Source organism: Microcaecilia unicolor, chromosome 3 (genome assembly GCF_901765095.1).
Source record: "Microcaecilia unicolor chromosome 3, aMicUni1.1, whole genome shotgun sequence".
NCBI classification, from domain to species: Eukaryota; Metazoa; Chordata; class Amphibia; order Gymnophiona; family Siphonopidae; genus Microcaecilia; species Microcaecilia unicolor.
The window spans coordinates 227,951,788-227,974,824 of NC_044033.1; the positions used below are offsets into that span (position 1 = coordinate 227,951,788).

General features: G+C 44.8%; 1 protein-coding gene across 1 annotated transcript in view; it reads right to left on the bottom strand.

Moving 5' to 3' along the window:
* LOC115466345 (butyrophilin subfamily 1 member A1-like) overlaps positions 1-23,037 on the bottom strand; it is an 80,251-nt gene that overhangs the window by 2,437 nt on the left and 54,777 nt on the right. Inside the window, exons 6-8 of the mRNA XM_030197534.1 lie at positions 7,164-7,184; positions 1,809-1,829; positions 1,698-1,724 (exon numbers count right to left, since the gene is read on the bottom strand). Coding sequence (XP_030053394.1) covers positions 1,698-1,724; positions 1,809-1,829; positions 7,164-7,184 — 69 coding nt within the window. The remainder of the gene's footprint in view (positions 1-1,697; positions 1,725-1,808; positions 1,830-7,163; positions 7,185-23,037) is intronic.

A 23,037-nucleotide genomic window follows, 5' to 3' on the forward strand; every position in this document is an offset into this window, starting at 1 on the left:
TCTGAAGTGTATGATCAGGAAACACCCACATTTTCTGTACTACAACAAATACATTTTCTTTCCCTAACATGAGGCAGATGCACTAAACGTTTTTCATCGTTAAATGAGCCCTCAGGGAAGAATTTCCTATCCTTTCCATGCACTTAAGCCTATTTTCCGACGACAGTAGCAGCTAACGAAAACGGAATGGAGATGAGCAATTAGTGTGAAAACCCCATTGAAACGACATGCACTAACCTTTTCCGATTGCCTTTACGCAGGAAAAAGGCAGGAAAACTAACGAGAGGTCTGGACCTCTCGTTAGGACAGCTCTGTGCCAGGAAAAAGTGTTAAGTGAAAAAATAAACAAACTTTGAGCCAATCCCAGCGCATTAGCAGAGCTAAAAGCGCTGTGATTGGTCCAAAGGACCTCAGAAAACACATAAAAAAATAAAACTAAAAAAAGGATCGGGAGGGGGCAAGGGCGCTCATCAGGAGCGTCCTGTACGGACGGCCTTGCCCCCCCCCCCCGCCGCTGCTCCCCACTTTCCGCCGCTCCCCCCACCCCGAAAAAGCAAAATTGTAGCAGCCCCTGCCCCCCTCCCTTCCTCACTACTCTCAGCTCCGCCTCCCGACATCCTCCGTCTGTGCCCCGCCCCCTTTGGGGGTCGTCGCCGCCATTCCCCTTCTCCATCGGGCCCCCCTCCCCCTTACCGGGCCCGTGCAGCGCCTCTCTCCTCTGTCCGAAGGCGCTGCACGGGCAAGAAGAACGCTGAATCAGCTGATGCCTGCCTTCGCGATAGAGCGTCTTTCTCCTCCTGGGCCCGCCCCTGTCTGACGTCAGTAACCTACGTAGGTTACTGACGTCAGACAGGGGCGGGCGCAGCAGGAGAAAGACGCGCCATCGCGAAGGCAGGCATCAGCTGATTCAGCGTTCTTCTTGCCCGTGCAGCGCCTTCGGACAGAAGAGAGAGGCGCTGCACGGGCCCGGTAAGAGGGAGAGGGGCCCGATGGAGAAGGGGAATGGCGGCGACGACCCCCAAAGGGGGCGGGGCACAGACGGAGGATGTCGGGAGGCGGAGCTGAGAGTAGTGAGGAAGGGAGGGGGGCAGGGGCTGCTACAATTTTGCTTTTTCGGGGTGGGGGGAGTGGCGGAAAGTGGGGAGCAGCGGCGGGGGGGGGGGGGGCAAGGCCGTCCGTACAGGACGCTCCTGATGAGCGCCCTTGCCCCCTCCCGATCCTTTTTTTAGTTTTATTTTTTTATGTGTTTTCTGAGGTCCTTTGGACCAATCACAGCGCTTTTAGCTCTGCTAATGCGCTGGGATTGGCTCAAAGTTTGTTTATTTTTTCACTTAACACTTTTTCCTGCCACGGAGCTGTCCTAACGAGAGGTCCAGACCTCTCGTTAGTTTTCCTGCCTTTTTCCTGCGTAAAGGCAATCGGAAAAGGTTAGTGCATGTCGTTTCAATGGGGTTTTCACACTAATTGCTCATCTCCATTCCGTTTTCGTTAGCTGCTACTGTCGTCGGAAAATAGGCTTAAGTGCATGGAAAGGATAGGAAATTCTTCCCTGAGGGCTCATTTAACGATGAAAAACGTTTAGTGCATCTGCCTCTTAGATTTTTTTACGTTTGGTTGCTGCATCTGCCTCATAGTCTGTAGCAAGCTGCACTGTGACACCACAGAGGTGTATAGATAAGATTGTAACACATTGTTACCTGCATAGCTACAGCGTTTTATCCACTCTGAAATTAAACACAGAAAAAGAATAATTAGAGACTAGAAAATCTTTCATTAATACTTTGATATACTTGAGAATAAAATCTTACCAAGTTTTGCAGTGAGACGTTCTGTGGTAAAAATAGAAATGGAGAAAAGTTAGAACTCCTACTTTGTAAAAAATGTCCATCAGTTTACTCCTCTGAATTAAAAATTTTATAATGGACTTGAGCATATATAAAAATGTTGAACAAGGATTGTTTTCAAGCCAGTTCAAGGAAGGTTGTTTTTAAGGTGTTATGCTTGATATTTAAGTCTTTGCATGGTGTCTGTGCTGAGGATCTTTCACAATCTTTTAAAGTTTTACAATCCAGTTTCAAATCTCGGACTTGGAATTCATTTGTTCTAGCTCTTCCTTCTGCTAAACATATTAGATTTAAGGTAATTTTTATCACTCATTTAGGGTCCTATTTACTATGCCGCGCTGTAGGCATGGCTTTTAGTGCGCGCTAAAAATTAGTGCTTGCTAATGCTAGAGACACCCATATGGGTGTCTCTAGCGTTAGCGTGCGCTAATTTTAGGCCAAAGTCTATAATTCCACATGCAACTTTTCAGAATGCCCTGACACGCCCCCTGGCCATGCCCTGTATTCAGATACGTGTTATGACAGTTAGGCGCCAAGCCTTATAGAATAATGTGCAGCCAGTTGCATATGTGATACAACTGGCTAGTTATGAATAGTTAGCGCTTGGCCAGCTAAGTTTAGCAGTCAAATTGGGCTGCCTAAATTTTGGCTGCTATAAGTTTGACCGGCCAGCGCTGAATATTGACTTGGCCGGTTAAGTTTAAGCCGGCCAAAAAAAAACTCTAGCTATTCAATGCCGGTCACCGGAAACTACCCGACATTGAATATCCTTGTTCAGTGCCGATTGTGGCACTTAACCAGCATGCCTCCCATGGGCTGAGTATTGGCTAGACTTTTATTAAAATTACCCAATGTGGCTTCAGGGGCAATGAATAAAGGGGAATATGAAATCACACTTACCCTTAGTGAAGGCAAAGAATACTAGCACCAGGCACAGGATTCCTTCCAGTGAAGTAGTCACTGCCCCTGACTCAGCCTGCATTGGTGAAACATGGCCATGTCAGGCAATTTTAATAAAAGTGTGTTTTATAAAGCCAGGGCTCACAAAACAAGACTGCTTCAATGTACGGAAAAGGTTAGGGCCCTGGAGGCTAAATATAAGATATCTGGCTCTGTGGCCGACTATCGTAAATTACAAGAGGTGAGATTGGAAATCGCTTCACTACACGAAGATAGTTTGAAATTTGTCCATGATAGGGTAACACAGAACTATTATGAGTGCACCAATAAACCGGGTAGGCTGCTGGCTGCTAAGTTGCGAAAGCTGAGATCACAGCGGCACATTTTAAAAGTGAAAAATGCTAAAGGGGAGGTGGTCCATAAGTCACCACAGATTCGGGACTGTTTCGCCCGATATTATGAGGCCCTGTATAAGGAGGAGGATGCTGTACAGACTGACGAAATAGATGGCTATTTGGAGGCCAGGGACTTGCCGACCCTGTCAGAGATTCAGAAAGGGGAGCTTGAGGAACCGGTGAGGGTGGATGAGGTTATTCAGGTTATAAAAACATTACCAGTGGGTAAGGTGCCAGGCCTAGATGGGTTCACGAACGAATTTTTTAATGCATATGTAGGGTACCTGGCGTCCTATCTGACGAAGATTATTAACTCTGTGAGAGAAGGGGCATCGCTCCCTAAGACAATGATGGAGGCGTGAGTGGCGGTGATACCAAAGCCTGGCAAAGATATTACCGAGTGCTCCTCATATCGACCAATATCGATACTTAATTCAGATGTTAAAATACTGGCAAAGGTTCTGGCAAATCGCTTGGGGAAGGTGCTCCCTAGTTTAATTCACCCAAACCATTCGAAGGACGGTAGATCTTATATACGCAGTTCAGACAAAAGCCAGACCAGTGGCACTGCTGGGATTAGACACAGAAAAGGCGTTTGACCGGGTCCACTGGGGATATTTGGACAAGGTACTGCATAGAGCGGGCATTGGTCAGCAATACAGAACCTGGATTCAGGCGCTGTACTCTTTGCCGAGAGCCTGCGTTTGAATAAATGGAGGGAACTCTGAGGAATTTATGTTGGGGCGAGGAACAAGACAGGGATGCCCGTTGTCTCCTTTGCTGTTCGCATTGGCAATGGAACCTCAGGCAGAAGCGATTAGAGAGAATGATGATATAACGGGAGTTAGGGTGGGAGGGTGGGAATATAAAATTGCACTATTTGCAGAAGACGTTCTCCTGTCCTTAACAAACCCCTTAGTATCTCTTCTCAACTTAATGAAGGTGATAGAGGAGTATGCACAGGTATCTGGGTACAAACTTAATGCCAGTAAATCCATGGGTCTGGCAATAGGAGTTCCGCCGAATTTGATGGACACACTGAAGTCATCCTTTTCTTTCAGGTGGGAGGGGAGAGAACTGAGCTACCTTGGGGTGAAGATCCCTGACCAATTGTCTGAGCTATTTGCGGTTAATTACCCGGCACTTAAGCGAGATGTACAAAGAGACCTAGATCGATGGCAGTCCATGGGCTTATCCTGGTTTGGGAGGATAGCAGCGATAAAAATGACTATCTTGCCTCACTTTCTGTACCTGTTTCAGGTTCTCCCACTGCGATTATCCAGAACCTTTATCTCGTGTCTGCAAGACATATTGATCCGGTTTGTGTGGAATCAGAAAAGGCCGCGGCTCCCTCGAGCCCTTTTATATAAGAGTAGACGGGCAGGAGGGTTGGGGGTGCCCAATCTGTTCTGGTACTACTGCGCAGCGCAGGCAAGAGCGGCGGTGGATTGGTTTAGAAAAGAAGACCATAAGCTGTGGGTGGACATTGAACAAGCCCTGGTGGGATCCCGGAAGTTAGGGCATTTAATGTGGCTGGAGGGTAAGCAGAGGGAGGGTGGACAGGTTTCCGCCTGCAGTACAGGCCACCTTCTACTATTGGGACCACATGTTCCTAGAGAGGAGGCCACCGGTGTCTGGACTGGCCCCGATAGTGGGCAATCCCTTGTTTGAGCCTGGTATAGGAAACACTATCTTTTGTAGGTGGGCAAGCTCAGGGTTAGATATGCTTGGACAGGTACATGTGGGAGAGGTTATCATACCCTTTGAGACGTTGGAGGCTGACTTTGGGCTTCAGTCCGGAGATCGATATGCCTACCTACAACTCCAGCATTTTTTGAAAGGGCAAAAATATATTAGATGCTTGAGAAGGGATATACACCCGATGGAGGAGGTGTGTGTAAACTTGAAGGGCACGAGAGGAATGATATCTTCTTTGTACTCCTACCTGGTGACAAGTTCAAAACCGTCCCTTCTCCATAGAACAAGGTGGGAGCAAGGTGGCTCTCGGAGGCCAGTTGGGTTACTTTGGAAAAGGGCCTGTTGAAATCCTCCCTATCAGTAGCCATGCAAGAGAACACCATAAAGGTCTTTTATAGATGGTACCTGACTCCGGTCAGGCTACATCACATGTTTGCCCAGACGTCAAAGCAGTGCTGGCGGAATTGTGTGTGTGTGGGGGGGGGGGGGGGGGGGGAGGGAACTATGGGACACATTTGGTGGTCGTGTCCTAAAGCACGGGCCTACTGGAGAGGGGTGCAGACAAGGATTCAGACATGGGTGGCCAGGCCTGTACAGTGGCATCCTTTGATATTTCTTTTGGGGAAACGCCCAGAGGGTATCACGACTGATCAGTGGATCTTGGTGAGGAACTCTTTACAGGCGGCTAGAATGCACTTGGCTAGAAACTGGAAAATCTCGCAGGTGCCCTCAATGGCGGGGTGGCTAACTAAAGTGCGTTATACCTGTGAGATGGAGAGATTGACCGCAGTGAAAAGAAAAACTCTGCCTAAATGGAAAAGGGTGTGGGAACCCTTTTTAACAAAATGCTCTGGATAATATCTGTATTTAAGGTCATTGGATGGGAAGATGTTGGGGGGGGGGGGGGGAAGGGAGGGGTAGTAGGGATTTATGTATCAAGAAAATGGAGGGAAAATATAAAAAATGTTGAAGTATAATAAGTTACTGTCTTAGCATTCGTTTAACATGGAATGTTTTATATAGTTAGTTACTCATTGTGAGATTTCTAAGATATGAAGAATCTTGTGCTGTACTGAACTAAGTACTGTATTTACAAATTGCTTAATAAAGACTTCCATAAATAAAAAAAAAATAAAACTGTGTTTTATTTTAACCTCTTCGATCTATTGTTGTTCTTCACAATTCTATTACTGTGTGCATTTAAATGGAAGCACCCAGTTATAGAATTGCCCTTCACATGCCTTCTTGTTTTCTTAATTTTACTTTTTTATTTATTTTATTTATTGGGATTTATTAGGATTTATTAACCGCCTTTATGAAGAGATTCATCCAAGGCAGTGTATAGCAGGTACAGTTTAACATAAAACTTACAATTTTATTAACAGCATAACTATAATAAAATAACCAAGAATAAACATAAATACAATAAATGAGGTAAACTTGAAAAAAGTAGATTGAAACCTAATAACAGAGCTTGTATCAAAAATATACACATTTAACAGCACTGGAATTCAAATACCAGAGATATAATACAATGTTTGCATAATATTAATGACTAGTAAAAAAGGCCCATTTCTGTTTGAAAGGAAACGGGCGCTAGCAAGGTTTCCTCTGAGTGTGTATGTTTGAGAGAGCGTATGTGAGAGTGACTATGTGAGAGAGGCTTCTGTTCCTGCTGCTGTGCATTCCCCGTGTTGTGCTGATTCGCTGCTCCCTGTATCGTGGCTCCGCCCCTCTCCCTTCTACTGGCCAATCTGGTGTGGGTTGTGTGACATCACTATTATCTACTCCAACATGATCCACGGTTCCAGGCAGCCTCAGAATGTTGGAGGTGAGAATTATTATATAAACATACATTAGAACATTCAACTAACATAGATATGATGCTAAAGAATTTCTACAATACAGCTTACCATATAGCTGAGGGACCAAGAACAAATATATGATGGGAACAATATGTGTGGTACAGAGTCAGTTGGGATTTTTGCAGCTTATGATAACTTTGGGCTTCTTTTACAAAACCGCGCTAACGATTCTGGTGCAGCACATGAGAGGAAGCCCTAGGAATTGAATGGGCTTCCTCTCATTTGCCACATCAGAATCGCTAGCATGGCTTTTTAAAATAAGCCCTTTAATTGGTCCAGTATAAGAATTACCCAACAATACTGCTCTGCCTGAACTCCAGAAACCACACCACAGCCTTCCACACCCACCAGGAAAAGAGATATTTGTAAGACATTTATAAACCAGGAAATATGGGATAATGGCTAAGACTTAAGAAACTGAATCTTTTTCATCCACAGAAAATAATGATAAAGTTACTCACCAACATTTGCAGAAAGCTTTGCTGCAAGAAAAGAAAAACGGAAAAATCAGAAGTCATGAACAGAGACGTTAAAAGTAACCATCCCTGGGTTTGATGGGTAAAAAAGATGGCATTCTCTTAGAGCACCCAAGATTTCTGCAGTGTAATAAAAACCTTTGAGACTGAAGGATTTTCATGAATCAGAGAATGCAAAATTTCACCTTCATAGTGTATCTAATAATCAACAGCAGTGAAGATCTAAGTGAAATCCTCTAAAAAAAAAGAGGGTATCTTGAAATGTTTTTGTCATGCACACTGATTTCAAACCCAAATGTAGAGTGTGTGGCTGATAACCTATGCAACCGGATTTCAAATAAAGTAAAGAAAGAAGAAAAACAGGAGGAGGAATGAAGGGCATGCTCTCTTTCCCTCTACAAGTCCAAGTGATTGGTGGCCTTTGGCTAAAATCAGATTATAGCCATGAAGAGGGCTCATGCTGGGATTCTCTGCCCAGCATTCTGAACCATACTGTTTTGTAAGAATAATATATATTTTATTCTATTCTTCTATATTCGCCACCAATTACCTATAAGGTAATAAGATAATAATAAGAATAAGTAAGAAAAGGGGGAATTAATGGGTTCGAGAGTTCAAATTTTCCCTGATTTGGCGAGGGACACGCAGAGGAGGAGGAGAGAATTCTTGCAATATAGGGCAAGACTTCTCAACCTGGGCGCAGTGTTTAAGCTGAAATTTCCTTGTAGATGCTTAGTATCCCTTCAATCTAATAATTATATATTCTTTGACCCCTTAAAACTGCAACAATTTATAATAGCAAAGGAAAGTGTTAATACTCCTTAGTTCAACCCCAAAGAAAGTAATATGCTGTAAAGTTGGCTTGCAGGATCAAACTTGCTCTTCACGCTTAAGTATAATTAATTTCCTTCTGTTTACCTAGTATCTGGATCTTTATTTGTGGACAAAGTGATTGTGTAATTACCATTTAAAAAAAATTTTTTTCTAAAACAATTTCTTGTATTTCCATTACATTTATGTTGTTTAATAAATGTAAAACTATAAATAAAATAATTTAAAAAAAAGAAAATGGGGAATTAAATACTATATTTGTGGAATTACATTAACCTGCAATGTAAGGTTTAAGGACATGTGCTAAGAACATAAAGACCATATATTTAACTTTAAAAAGGTTTATTTACAATACAGGTACATAAGTAATGCCACACTGGGAAAGACCAAGGGTCCATCGAGCCTAGCATCCTGTCCACGACAGCGGCCAATCCAGGCCAAGGGCACCTGGCAAGCTTCCCAAACATACAAACATTCTATACATGTTATTCCTGGAATTGTGGATTTTTCCCCAAGTCCATCTAGTAGTGGTTTATGGACTTGTCCTTTAGGAAACTGTCTAACCCCTTTTAAAACTCTGCCAACCTAACCGCCTTCACCACGTTCTCCGGCAACAAATTCCAGAGTTTAATTATGCGTTGGGCATAGGCGCCCCGTAGAAGAGGCTTAGCCTCCCCAGCCCAATCGTGGACTTCCCTTGGCTGCTAGCCTGGTGGGGCGCAGGGGGAGTGGTCGCTCCCCCAAACAGATCTTTAAAAGAGATGGCGCCTAAGCGCCAAATGCTGCCTCCTCCCCCCTCCCGCGTGAGTCTTGCACCTCCTCCCCGCTCTCACCCATCCGCGTGGTCACTCCGGCCTGAGGCGTTCTCCCTCCGACGCCGGCGATTCACATAGCCAGCCTTAATCTGCCTGCATCGGAGCCTCTCCCTCAGACGCGTCCCACCTCTGCGTAAAACAGGAAGTTGCATTAGAGGAGGCAGGATGCGTCTGAGGGAGAGGCTCCAACGCAGGCAGATTAAGGCTGGCTATGTGAATCGCCGGCATTGAGGGAGAACGCCTCAGGCTTTAAAAATGAGCGACCACGCGGATGACTGAGAGCAGGCGGAAGAGACAGGACCCCGGGGGGGGGGAGGGAGAGGAGGGTTGCTGGACATGGGTGGATGGAGGGGGGCAGGGGAGAGAAGAGAATTGCTGGGTATGGATGGATGGAGGGAGGGCAGGAGGAGAGGAGAGCTGCTGGATATGTGTGGATGGAGGCGAGAGGAGGGTTGCTGGACATGGGTGGATGGAGGGAACAGCAGGGGGAGGGGAGGGTTGCTGGGTGGGTGGTTGGGTGGGTGGATGGAGAGGAGGGTTGCTGGACATGGATGGAGGAGAGGGAAGGGAGAGAGAAAAAATGCTGGACATGGATGGAGGGGGAGGGAGGAGAGAGGAAGGAGATGAGATGAGGGAAAAGGAAGAAAATAGAAAAACTGCACAAGGATGAAGAAAATAGGCAGAAGCTGGATCCACTGGACAGTCATGTCTGCGGAGGACCCAGCTTTTACTTACAGATGTAGGACAAGAAATGAAGAAGAAAGGCAGAAAGTAAAGAAATAAATGGAAAGGAAGCCCTGGAAACGGAGTTAAGAGGACAGATAGCAGCAGAATCGGATACTGGGCCAGCATGATCAGAAAAACAGTCACCAGACAACAAAGGTAGAAAAGATCATTTTATTTTCATTATAGTGTTTGGAATATGTCTACTTTGAGAATCAGGTGCTCAACATTAAAAGTTTATATTTATTTACTTATTTATGGCATTTTATCCCACATTAAACATGAATTAGGGTGTTTTGTGGCTGTACATGAGAATTGTGATATTATGATCCCTTGTTTCATATTGTTGACGGTCCGCATTTTCCGTATGGGTGGTATATTGGTGTATTAGGTTCTGCCCAGTGTAATATTTATGGTACAATAAGGTTCTGAGTGTGTTTTTGCACAAAGTTGTGCATAGTGTTTTGCAGTTGAGCGATTGTGGTTAGTATATGCTTTGAGCAACCACTTTATTCTTTGACATATGATACATATCTAATATCTAAATTTAATGAAAGGTATTAATTGTGACTTTTATTTTTTTTCTGTGTGTTATCACAGAATTATGGATTTAAGCTCCACCCTTGGCCCCACCCCTAACCCCACCCCCTTTAGCCTCCCCAAACAGTTGGGCCACCGACCGCCTATGGTGTTGGGTGAAGAAAACTTTTCTCCGATTTGTTTTAAATTTATTACACTGTAGTTTCATCACATGCCCCCTAGTCCTAGTATTTTTGGAAAGTGTGAACAGACGCTTCACATCCACCTGTTCTACTCCAATCATTATTTTACATTCCTCTATCATGTCTCCTCTCAGCCGTCTCTTCTCCAAGCTGAAAAGCACTAGCCTCCTTAGTCTTTCTTCATAGGGAAGTCGTCCCATCCCCGCTATCATTTTAGTCGCCCTTCGCTGCACCTTTTCCAATTCTACTATATCTTTCTTGAGATGCGGCGACCAGAATTGAACACAATACTCAAGGTGCGGTCGCACCATGGAGCGATACAATGGCATTATAACATCCTCACACCTGTTTTCCATACCTTTCCTAATAATACCCAACATTCTATTCGCTTTCCTAGTCGCAGCAGCACACTGAGCAGAAGGTTTCAGTGTATTATTGACGCCGACACCCAATGTTACAAGAGAGAGTCCAAGTGATTGGTGGCCTTTGGCTAAAATCAGATTATAGCCATGAAGAGGGCTCATGCTGGGATTCTCTGCCCAGCATTCTGAACCATACTGCTTCATTCTGACCAACTGGCTGGTACTTCCTATTGGGTGGGTATAGAAGAGGCATCTTGTGAAGAACCCCCCCCCCCCCCCCCCCCAGCCAGGTAAGAATAAATGGCAATCTTAAATCTAGCAGAATTACCACCACTGAGCAAAGAAACTCTTTCCAGCCAGGGAGGACCAGAAGGAAGGCTATAACGCCTAAGCAGAGTTTTGGTCCCCTAAAGACAGATGTTGACCCAGAAATGAAACAGTGGTAAAGTTTGGTCCCCCCAAGAGGGATACGGACCCAACAGGGATAGCATGATTTGAAGTACTCATAGGCCCAGTTGCATTATTCCACATGGGTGAAACTTTGGGAAGTACCATATGAAGGAAACAAGGGGGCTGGGGTAGGGGGAATTACAGTGAAATAAAAGAAACATTAGGGATTCTTTCTTTGAACGGTGATGCCTTGTGGGGGCTTATGCCTTAACTAGTTAAATGTGCTGTTTGATATCTTAATGTACATTATTATCTAATACAATTTGTGCTTACTGCCAGTCCTATTCACAGTACCATCCATTTTCAGGTTTTTCTTGGAGAGAAGGGAGGGAAATGCTACCTGTAGCACCAGGAAGAGGAACTAACTACCATGTCTTCAAGGTCTGATGAAGCCTGCCCAAAGGGGGATCCTGCCATGATGGCCCTGGTGAGCATCAGGGTGTTACAGTGGGATTTGAAAATTCCTCCAGGACTAACCAGGGATGAAATACACTTGTTACATACTCCAGACCCCCCCCCCCCTCCAACACCAATAATATTATTTTCATAGGGGTAAAGTGCATTAGGTAGTAAGCTTACAATATGTAGTCATTTCACTCTTGTTCTCCAGACTCCTCTCAACTCACCCAGATACATTTTCTCTCTCCTACTCCTGCACAGCTCTCTCACCCTCCTCTACTCCCCCATCACCATGAGAGCCCTCCTAACTTCCTCTGTGGCCAAAATGTTGGTAACTAAATCTGAGTGCTGTCGACCGAATTCAAATATGCCGTTCAGGGATAATTTTATAAAGTCATTTTACACACATACCTGGCCACAATTCCATATAAATAGCCTTTTATAAAATACCAACTAGTGTAAAAGTGTGTGCTTGACACGGTGGTGAAAGAGTACAGGGTTGGAGTTTAGACAGAATTCACAAGTACTTTCATTTGAGGAAAGACTAAAAAGGTTAGGGCTCTTCAGCTTGGAAAAGAGACAGCTGAGGGGGGGATATAATAGAGGTCTAATTGGTATAGAATAGGTAAAAGTGAATTGATTGTTTACTCATTCAAAAAGTACAGAGTGTAGGGGAAACTAAATGAAGTTACATAGTCATACTTTTAAAACAAATAGGAGGAAATATTTTTTCACTCAGTGAATAGTTAAGCTCTGGAACTCATTACCAGAGGATGTGGTAACAGCAGTTAACGTATCTAGGTTTACAAAAGGTTTGGACAAGTTCCTGGAGGAAAAGGCCACAATTTGCTATTGAGACTGAAATGGAGAAGCCACTGCTTGCCCTGGGATTGGTAGCATGGAATCTTGCTACTATTTGAGATTCTCATGGAATCTTTATACATTTTGGAATTCTGCAAGGAGTCTTGTCACTCTTTCAGATTCTTGCTACTCTTTGAAAGTCTGTCAGGTACTTGAGATCTGGATTGGCCACTGTTGAAAACAGGATACTGAGCTAGATGGACTATCAGTCTTACCCAATATGGCTATTCTTATGTTCTCATGTAGATTATAAAATCTGCTAATCTAGGTTTGTGCATGAATAATCTCCATCTGCAAGGCAGGCACGTACACATACACAGGCCCATTTTAATTTTTTTTTTATTTTATTTGTTACATTTGTACCCCACATTTTCCCACCTATTTGCAGGCTCAATGTGGCTTACAAGGTACCATAATGGCGTTCGCCAAGTCGGTTGATAACAAATACAAGGTTATATTGTGGTCTGATGAGGTAGGTGTGTGTCAGGCACCATGAGGGTCAAAGGGAATGTAAATTGTTTATTCTCCCGTACAATCATTGGTTATGCAGTGTTGCTGGGTATGGTAATTTACAGTGGATTGGTGGGGTAAGCCTTTTTGAAGAGGTTGGTTTTTAGTGATTTCCTGATTTAGATGGTCATGGATTGTTTTCACAGCTTTTGGGAGTCCATTCCATAGTTGTATGCTTATGTAGGAGAAGCTGGATGCGTAAGTTGTTTTGTATTTAAGTCTTTTGCAATTTGGGTACTGTAGGTTTAGATATGATCATGATAATCCGATTCTGTTTCTGGTTGGTAGATCTCTGAGATCTATCATGTATACTGGGACTACGCCGTAGATAATTTTGTGGATCAGAGTGCAGATTTTGAAGATGATCGTTTCTTTGATTGGGAGCCAGTGCAGTTTTTCTCGGAGGGGTTTGGCACTTTTGAATTGTATTTTACCAAATATTAGCCTGGTTGCTGTGTTTTGGGCAGTCTGGAGTTTTTTTTGTGAGTTGTTCTTTGCATCCCACGTAGATTCCATTGCAGTAATCTGCATGGTTTAGGACCATTGATTGTATGAGGTTTCGAAAAATTTCTCTCGGGAAGAAAGGATTTAATCGTTTGAGTTTCCACACTGAGTAGAACATTTTCTTTATTACAGACTTTACTTGGCTCTCAAGGGTAAGGTTGCAGTCGATTGTGACTCCGAGTATTTTTAGGCTATCTGAGATAGGGAGGGTGTGACCTGGGGTGTTTATGGTTGTGGGTTTGTACTTGTTATGCTGGGATGAGAGGCTGAGGCAGTGTGTTTTTTCAGTGTTCAGTTTCAGTTGGAATGAATTTGCCCAAGAGTCCATGATGTTCAGGCAGTCATTGATCTCTTTGGTTATTTCTGTTAGGTCATGTCTGAAGGGAATGTAGATTGTTGCGTCATCTGCATAGATGTATGGGTTAAGGCCTCGATTGGTTACGGACTTTGCCAGCGGGATCATCATTATGTTGAAGAGTATTGGTGATAGTGGTGATCCTTGGGGTACTCCACAGGCTGCTTTCCACGACAGTGGCGTAGCCAGACCTGACATTTTGGGTGGGCCCAGAGCTAATATGGGTGGGCACTATGTATATATAGGTGTGAGTAGTGTTTCTTGGGATACTCCTAAATAATGCCTTAGAGTGTACTTGATGATGGATTTCTAAATAAATAATCTGCCCATCTGTCCTGCATCAACATAACCACATAAATACTTGGAGCCTATGTTGCAAACCTAAACACCACCAATTCTGAACACACAAATACCAATAACAGCATCTTTAAAAAGGCAGCAGTGAATATACACACCAAAGTGTGTCCTACTGGAAAAGCCAGACAAGTCAGACTGATATAGATACCCACACAAGCCACATGCCAGAAGAATCTCTCACATGCAGAACACAGATCAACCTTCATCAATTACAGCATAAAGGATCAAAACTTTTAAATTGTCCTGTAGCCAAGCGTCAGCCCTGCCCTTCCCTACCCCCTATCCCTCCCTGTAGCCCGACATTTATTTATTTATTTGTTACTTATATCCCACATTTTCCCAGTCATGCAGGCGCAATGTGGCTTACAGAGAATTAAATAAGAGTACAAAGTTAAAAGCTTAGGCAAGCATAAAAGAAGCAAATAGGAGGGGAGAAACTAACAGCGTGAACTAGGCAGGGTAAGGGACAAGGGATGCATCAATCAACATGGTAAGTTGAGGGGTAAGTCTTAGCAAAGAGGAATGTCTTTAACAACTTCTTAAAAAGGGCATGGTCCACTTTAGCTTTAAGGTGACGAGGTAACGTGTTCCAATGTTTGGGACTCCAATAACGGAAGGACGAGGCGAAGATTTTCTTGTACTTGACACCCTTACAATTCGGAAAATGGAGGTGGAGATAGGACCGAGCAGCAGGGTTGGCATTTCTAGGCGGAAGGTCGATCAAGGGGAGCATGTAGTCCGGGGCAGCCCCACAGATGATTTTATGTGTTAGGGAGCAGATCTTAAAAGCAATGCGCTCCTGTACAGGCAGCCAATGAAGTTTAAAGCGCAGGGGTTCGGCGTGTGCAAAATGCCTTTCTCTAAGGATGAGCCTCGCCGCAGTGTTCTGAGCCGTTTGGAACGCTTTCAATAAGGAGGCCTGGCAACCCACATAAATACCACTACAGTAATCCAGATGGGATAGGACAAGCCAGTGGACAAGGGTACGAAACAAGTCTCTGGGAAGGAGGTATCTGATGCGCCGAAGCCTCCACATGGCCTGGAACATTTTTTTGGAGACCAAGTGTACATGATCAACCAGCTGGAGATGTGAGTCCAGGCTGTTGGCAATCGGGAGGGCAGAGCCCAGAACTGGAAGCATTGTGTCAGATACATGAGCGTGCGTGGACGAGAGGATGAGACAATGAGTTTTTTCCCTGTTTAGCCTGAAGCGGAACACCCTGGCCCAATGTTCTAAAGTGGAAAAACAGGCATCTATGAGGTTGGCAACTTCTGATACTGTGGAGTGAAAAGGGATGTAGACTGTAATATCGTCCGCATAGATGAAAGGGTTGAGGTCCAGGTTTGCAAGTGCTGTGGCTAAAGGCATCATCATAATATTAAATAGGGTAGGTGAAAGGGGAGAGCCCTGAGGGACCCCACAGGAAGCATTCCACGGTTCAGAAGTGTAGGAGTTCACCATGACCTGGTAGGACCTTGAAGTCAAGAAACCCTTGAACCAATGCAAAACTGGCCCTCCTATACCAAAAGAGTCCAGTAGGTGGAGCAGGAGTTCATGATCCACCATGAAAGCGCTAGACATGTCAAATTGCAGCAGAAGAATCTTCCGTCCAACAGATAGTTCTCGTCGAAAGTTAGATAAGAGGGTGACCAGGAAAGTCTCCGTGCTGTAATGAACTCAAAAACCTGATTGCGAATGGTGGAGGATATCAAAATTAGTCAAAAATTCGTTGAGCTGAACATTGACCAGACTCTCCATCAGCTTGATAACTAGAGGTATCGAAGCCACTGGGCGATAGTTAGAGATGACATCTGGCTTGATCTTTAAATTCTTTGGGATTGGAGTGAGAAGGATGTTTCCATGACCTGGCGGGAAAGATCCTGCGCTTAACATATAGTTGAGGTAACAAGTCAGATCTTCGATGTAACATTTTGGTGCGACTTTTAGGAGATGGGTCGGACAAACATCTAATCTACAGCTTTTATTTGTGAATTTACGTAAAGCAGCAGCCACCTTGTCGGGCAACAGGCGATTGAATTTGATCCAAAAGCGGTCAGCAGGGCAAGCACCCGAAGGCACGGCCAAGGATACCAGGAAGTCGTCCACATCAGAGAGGCAGCTGACGGTTGAAGACCGCAGGGTAAGAATTTTCTCCTTGAAGTAAGATCCAAGTTGTGTAGCTGAAGGAGGATCTACACTGGAGCGTTCTAGCTTGCGAGTATCTAGAAAGGTGTTTAGCAGCTGATATATCTGTCGGATGTCCCGGCCAACCGCCTGCATCTTAGATGAAAAGTAGGTGCGCTTTGCGAATCGGATGGCGTATTTATACTTGCGGTGACTACTTTTCCAGGCCTCCCGAGCCAGATCAGATTTGCATTTACGCCAAGTTCTTTCCATACGTCGTACCTCACATTTCAAAGCTCTCAGATCTGTTGAGAACCAGGGTGATAATCTACGAATGTACGAGGATTTGAGACGCAGGGGTGCAATTGTATTCAGCACAGCATTACAAGTGTGGTCCCAGTCAGAGAGGTAGGTGGGCGAGGATGGTTGCAGATCCAAGCCGTGACTATAGAGAGACCTCCAGAACAAGCTGGGGTCGATGACACCTCTGGTGTAATATTGGTGAGTCTGACGAGGCCGGAGGAGACCTGAGGTTTGCCAACGCAGGGTGAACTGCAGTTTAAAGTGATCCGACCAAGCCGTTTCCAGCCAGCCAATATCATGAAGAGAAAAGTTCTGATCATCTAAAAATTTAAATGAGAGGAGGTCAAGTGAATGACCCTTACGGTGAGTTGGACCAGAGATAGGACATTCAAGGTCACAAAGGTGGAGAAAATCCAGGAACTGGGATACTTCTGGAGAGATGGGATTATCCAAATGGAGGTTGAGATCACCCAAAAAAAGTATGTTCGAGTTGTTCATGCAGGTATTGGAGATGAAATCCAGAAGCGCAGATTGACTGCTTGACCAGGTAACCGGAGGCCTGTAAAACAGCACACAGGCCAGCTGGCCACGAAGGGAGGAGTGATGAACCTTGACAGCAGCAACTTCCAGCGATGAGGAGATCAAAACCGAACTTGCATCTACTATGAGGTAGGAGCGGTAAATGAGCGCCAACCCGCCCCCTCGCTTGTCTACTCTGTCCCAGTGGATGATCTTGTAGCCTGCTGGGCAGAGATCTAGCACAATGGGGTCTTTAGGTGTTCTAATCCAGGTTTCCGTGATGAACAACATGTCGAGAGCATCAGAGGAGATCCAGTCAGATATCAATTCGGGATTACTCACTACGGATCTCGCATTTATATAGCCCACATGAAAAGATTGGAATTGCACTTGATTCGCATGCACAAGGGGAACCAGGGTGCGATGATATTGCATGCGAGGATGGGACTCAGAGGCGACAGAGGCAGATAGTAGATCAACTTGAGACGAGCTGTGAGGTGGCATGCGGGATGAGAGCCTCCTGTGTCCAGAGATTATAGGAATGTGAGCGTAAGAGGGTTCAGTAGCAGTAAGGGCAGAGTGCAACAGGGCTGACAGGTAGAGAATTTGAATTGTGGAGGACGAGAACATGATTATGCCAGGGGGTAGCAGGAGATGAGATGGAAGAAGACTGTAATCCAGCTAGTGAAGATGAGAGGAACAGCTGATATATGAGAAGGTTGAAAATAAATCCACAGGGGAATCCACAGGTAACAGGCTAGCAGGACCGGGGCAAGCAGCGTAAAACAGGGACAGACAGACGCCTCCCAGCCGCCTCCTAGCGGAGTAAATCGGGCCCAGATCACTCACTCCAGTCCTGCAAATAGAGCAAACAGAAACGGGGGGAGGATGCCTTGAACAGCTGATTAGTAACAAGAAGAGGCTCCTCCTTCGTCTATTTGACAGCACAGAGATGGGCTCCTCCTTCACCCTGCAGGCTAGACGAGCGTCCAGGGCTTTACCTCTTCCGGAGCAGGGAGAGCGGCGCCAGATACAGATGAAGTAGGTGACCGTTAAATGGCGGCCTTAACACCGGAGCACGCCGTCTTCGCCCCCGAAACCGCTTGTGTAATCAGCTACAAGGAGGATGATAGCTGAACGGCGGAACAGCACGATGTTTGACTGAGCCCGAACACAGGCCAGTTCCACCTCAGTGTACAGACAAGGTAAGCGCAACAGCAGCGTAACGTTTAATTGGCGACCGGCAACAACGGTCCCCCGTCAGCCCAAAATCAGCACCACTGAAGTCAGCTGACTGCGCAATGCACTGGATGCGTCAGTATGGCTCAATTTAAGCCCGATGGTAAGTCCGGTAAAGCTAGGACACTCGGAGCTTGCCGTTAGCGTGATGTTTAGTCGGCGGCCATCTTGGTTCCACATCAGCCCTACCTTTCCCTTCCCTATCCCCCATCCATCCGTATAGCCCAGAATCAGCCCTACCCTTTCCTACCCCCCTCCATCCATCCCTGTAGCATGGCATCAGCTCTACCTTTCCCTTCCTACCACCCCATCTACACCTATAGTTCGGAATCAGCCCTACCTCTCCCTTTCTACCTCCCATCCACCCCCATAGCCCAGCATCAGCCCTTCCCTTCTCTACCCTACCCTCCATCCCTCACTGTACCCTAGTGTCATCCCTATCCTACCACCTACCCATCCCCCCATAATCTGCCATCTACCTACCCCACCCTGAGGCACATCAGCATTAAATATAAAACCTTTTGCTTTTTAATGTCCTGGGCATAGCAGAGCCTCCACCTACATTAAATATAAAGGTTTTTTGTTTTTTTTTTAAATAATTTTAACCTGGGCACTGCAGAGACCATCACCACCCAAAACCCACCAAAATGCGAGAAATAGACAACTTTTTAAAAATTAAACTGGGTGAGATTCAAAATGGCCGCTGACTAGTTCGGACGCTCAGCAAAGCTCCGAGAAGAAAAATGCCAAAGAGAAGGGGCCGCTTGTCCTCCGCTGCTGCCCCTCCACGGCAAAATCTTCCTTTTCAATCCACAATGATAAATTACCTTCGTGGAGCACAGATATCAGGAACATCGGGAGCAGGTCCGCTAGGTCGACCGGGTGGAAATGGTACCATTTCGGAGACCATTGGACTGGAGCTATCGCTCAGCCCCGATGATAGGGCGCCTCCCCCACAACCCTCGGGAGCGAGCACGTCGACGCCGGACCCCAGCAGGACGCCACCGAAGAGTGTAGTCGTCCACAGGGCCGAGGAGGAGAGTTGAACTGTGGACAGTGGACCTTTTTTGCGACCTAGGTGCCTCTCGAGGGGGAGATATGACATCTAATAACCAGCACCAGATGGAAGCTGTGACCGGAGATAAGGCACAACAGACCGCTGTTGTAGCTGCAGAGGTACAATTTCCTAAATTTCAGAAACCTACTGAAATTACATTAGAGACTCTATACACCTTGATTGTGGACTTAGGGAGTTCCTTAAGTCCACAAATTAAACAATTATCTCAAGAAATGTCTAAAATGGACCAAAAGGTTCAACAGACTGAACTCAAGGTAGAGACAATATCGAATCGGCAAGAAGAATTGGAAAAACAAGTGAAAGAGGTTCATTTAAACCAGGAGACTATGATTAAAGATTTAATTTCCTTGAGGAGACGAACTGAATTCTTGGAGAATGTAACCAGAAATAACAATATCCGCTTTTTAAATTTTCCTAAAAAAGTTGGAGTTTTACCAAGGGAAATGCTCAGAAAGTATATTACAGAAATACTTGGCGCTTCAGAGGAAATGGTTCCACCATTCACACAAATATATTATTTGCCCGTGAAACGCCAAGTGCCTCAAGAAAAGTCAGAATTAGATATTTCACTGATACTGGAATCCTCGGATACCGAACTAGTCCAAGCTTCTACTTTAATTGCCACAGTAGCCTTGTCGCCAGATAAACACTGGCTGATGAGACTTTTCTTCCAAAACAAGGATAAGAGTTTCCTTGGTTTAAAAGTTAGTCTCTTCCCTGATGTGACTAAGGAGACTCAAAAACGTAGACAGAGATTTTTACTTATGAGGCCTGGTGTAATTCAGTTAGGAGGTACGTTTTTTTCTAAAGTACCCGTGCAAATGCCTAGTTAAATATCAATCTAATAAATATGTGTTTTATGAGCCGGCACAGCTTTCTTCATTCCTAGCTGCAAAAGGACAAGGGAGTAATTAACTTAGAACCCTATATATTAAGAGAAGATATCTTCTATGAGCATCCGATAAAGGAAAGCTTCCTTAATTATTTTCTTTTGGAATCCATATTGTAATTTTTGAATCTCACAAATGTGGACTTTAATTAACATGCTGTAATTGTTTGAACATTAATTGGTTTCCTTATATAGTTGAACAGTGATGTTATTTACCTGACAAGTTTATTTTTGCTTGTTTTAATATATGTAAATTGTTAAATAAAGAATAAAAACAAAAATTAAACTGGGCACTATTAAAATTTATTGTTGGTAAATTTCTGGGTGGGGATGGGCTCCTCATTGCCTAGGGCACAAGAGATATATTTAATGATTAAAATATACCTTTTTTTTGCCCTAGGCAGTGAAGAACCCACCCCCATCCAGAAGCCCACCACCACCAGCCAACATTTTGAATACAAAAATTACATGACATTAAAAAATGTATTTAAATTTTATTACCTGGTGTGCTGTGTAGCTGCTTGCAGTTGCACGTCTCACGTGGTGCACAGCACCCTGGCTCCTGTAGCTGACTCAGACTGTGTTGTGGGGCCGCAGGGGCAGGGGAGTGATACTGTGACTGTGATCGAAGATTCGAGTGACTCACTGTTTAACCCAACCGGTACTGAATCATCTAGACAATAGACCCAGACGTGGACGGCAGGCACAGCTGTGGACTAAGGAGTCAAGCCCACGACACAGCCAGGCCAACAGCAGCCTTTCCTATACGGCACTGCATATGGCCCGGCCGGCACCATCGTGCCATGTGCTGTGCACTGCGGACCGGGGGGAAGCAGGCAGTGCCGCGTGGCTGCGGCGCATGCAGCAGTTGAGCTTCTTATTTTAGTGTGAGTCGCGAGAACGAGGCTGAGGCAGCGCGCACGGCTGTGGCATAGGATAGAAGGCAGCGCTGGCTGAGGAGGAGGAGGAGGACCGGAAGTTAAGAGCTGTCGAGACTGGCAAAACGCAGGTGGGTGGGACGTCAGCTGAGCAGGCTGCCACCGCGACGGCAGAAACTAAGGCTGTGGCCCGTTCAGCTGCTGCTTTGCTGTGTACTTTTCGCTGGCGCAAAACTGGGTGGGCCTGAGTTGAGATTGGGTGGGCCCAGGCCCACCCGTAGCTACGCCCATGGTGGTATATGTTTGAGTTTCATTTTACTTGGTATGTTCTGGTGGTTAGAAGACCCTTGATCCAATTAAATACGTTTCCATCGATCCCAAAGTGGCCAAGGAGTTTTAGATAGAATGTAAGAAATTGGAATCGAAACATCCACGTCAGGATGTTTACAATTCCGGTAGTATTTTAGAATAGGATGCTGACTCGAGGCATGTTCTAAAATACATGCAGGAATTGATGTGTATGCACCACTTACATATGGTGGGAGCATCAGTTTACAAAGATGAACATGGATAACATCAATGGAGAAAACATGGCTACGTAGATGTCTAAGTAGATAGTAACGGTTTACAATCATATTAAAACTACATAAATCTGAGAATAGAAAAGAATGCCAAAAATAGGATAGAAAAGAATCTAATCATCCCAGATCACAAACCATCAAAAAAATAAACGAAGAAAAACCCCATCCCCATAAACATTCTTCAACACCAATCTCTATTCAAGGATCAAGAAGATTAAAGTCTATATAGATATTTCAGAATGTCTATAAAGAGTCTGCAAAAGTCCTGCACAATCAATTTTGGGGAACATAAAAAACACAGGCCCCTCCCCTGATATTCAAAGCTATTTAACTGGCCAGAAATTGCTGCTGACCAGTTAAATAGCGTTTCAGCTCCTAAACGCAAATATTCAGTGTGAGATAACCAGTTATCTTAGCTGAATATTCATGGTCAGTGCCGAAAGGTTAACCGGCAATACTGAGTGATAACCGGTAATATTCAGTGCTGTCCAGTTATGTTTAATGGGCAAATCGGACCGCATAAATAGCAGTCCTATCTTTGCCCACTATTAACTTAACCGGCCAGCATTGAATATTTGCTTAGTTGGTTAAGTTAGCACCAGCCAAAAAGAACCTGGATATTCAATGCTGGTTACTGGAAATGACCAGACATTGAATATCTAGGTTTAGCGCTAACCAACTTATGCAGGCAGCCTCCCTCTGGCTGAATATTGTCCCCAGGGGGATTAAGGGATTGACCTCCCCAAATCCCTCTTTTCTGAGACTTAGACATCCCAGGGAGCAGCTGTGAATCCTGACTTGATCACTTTTTATCTTTTTTTTTTTTTAAAGGGAAATAGGACTTGATATACCGCTTTTCTGTGGTTTTTTTTTTTTTTTTTTGCAACTACATTCAAAGCGGTTTACAAAGATATATTCAGGTACTTATTTTGTACCAGGGGCAATGGAGGGTTAAGTGATTTGCCCCAGAGTCACAAGGAGCTGCAGTGGGAATCAAACTCAGTTCCCCAGGATCAAAGTCCACTGCAATAACCATAGGCTAGGCCACTCCTCCACTCCACTTCTGAAACAGGGATACAATTTATCTTTTGGTCTCACCCTAGAGTAGCTCAAACCACACCCCATTGCCATACACATGTAAATCAGGATTTAAACATATCTAAATGTTGGTTTATGCATGTCCAAATTGTGACTAAGGCTTCTGAAATAATATGTATTTTCATAAAGTAGTGCCTAAGTAGGTGCATACTTACCCTCTGAAACCAGGTGGCCCTCTTATAAAATTCCTTCGACGGGGTCAATATTCAAACAGATTTAACCAGCCAGAAATGGCTTCTGGCCCGTGAAATCGCCTGTTT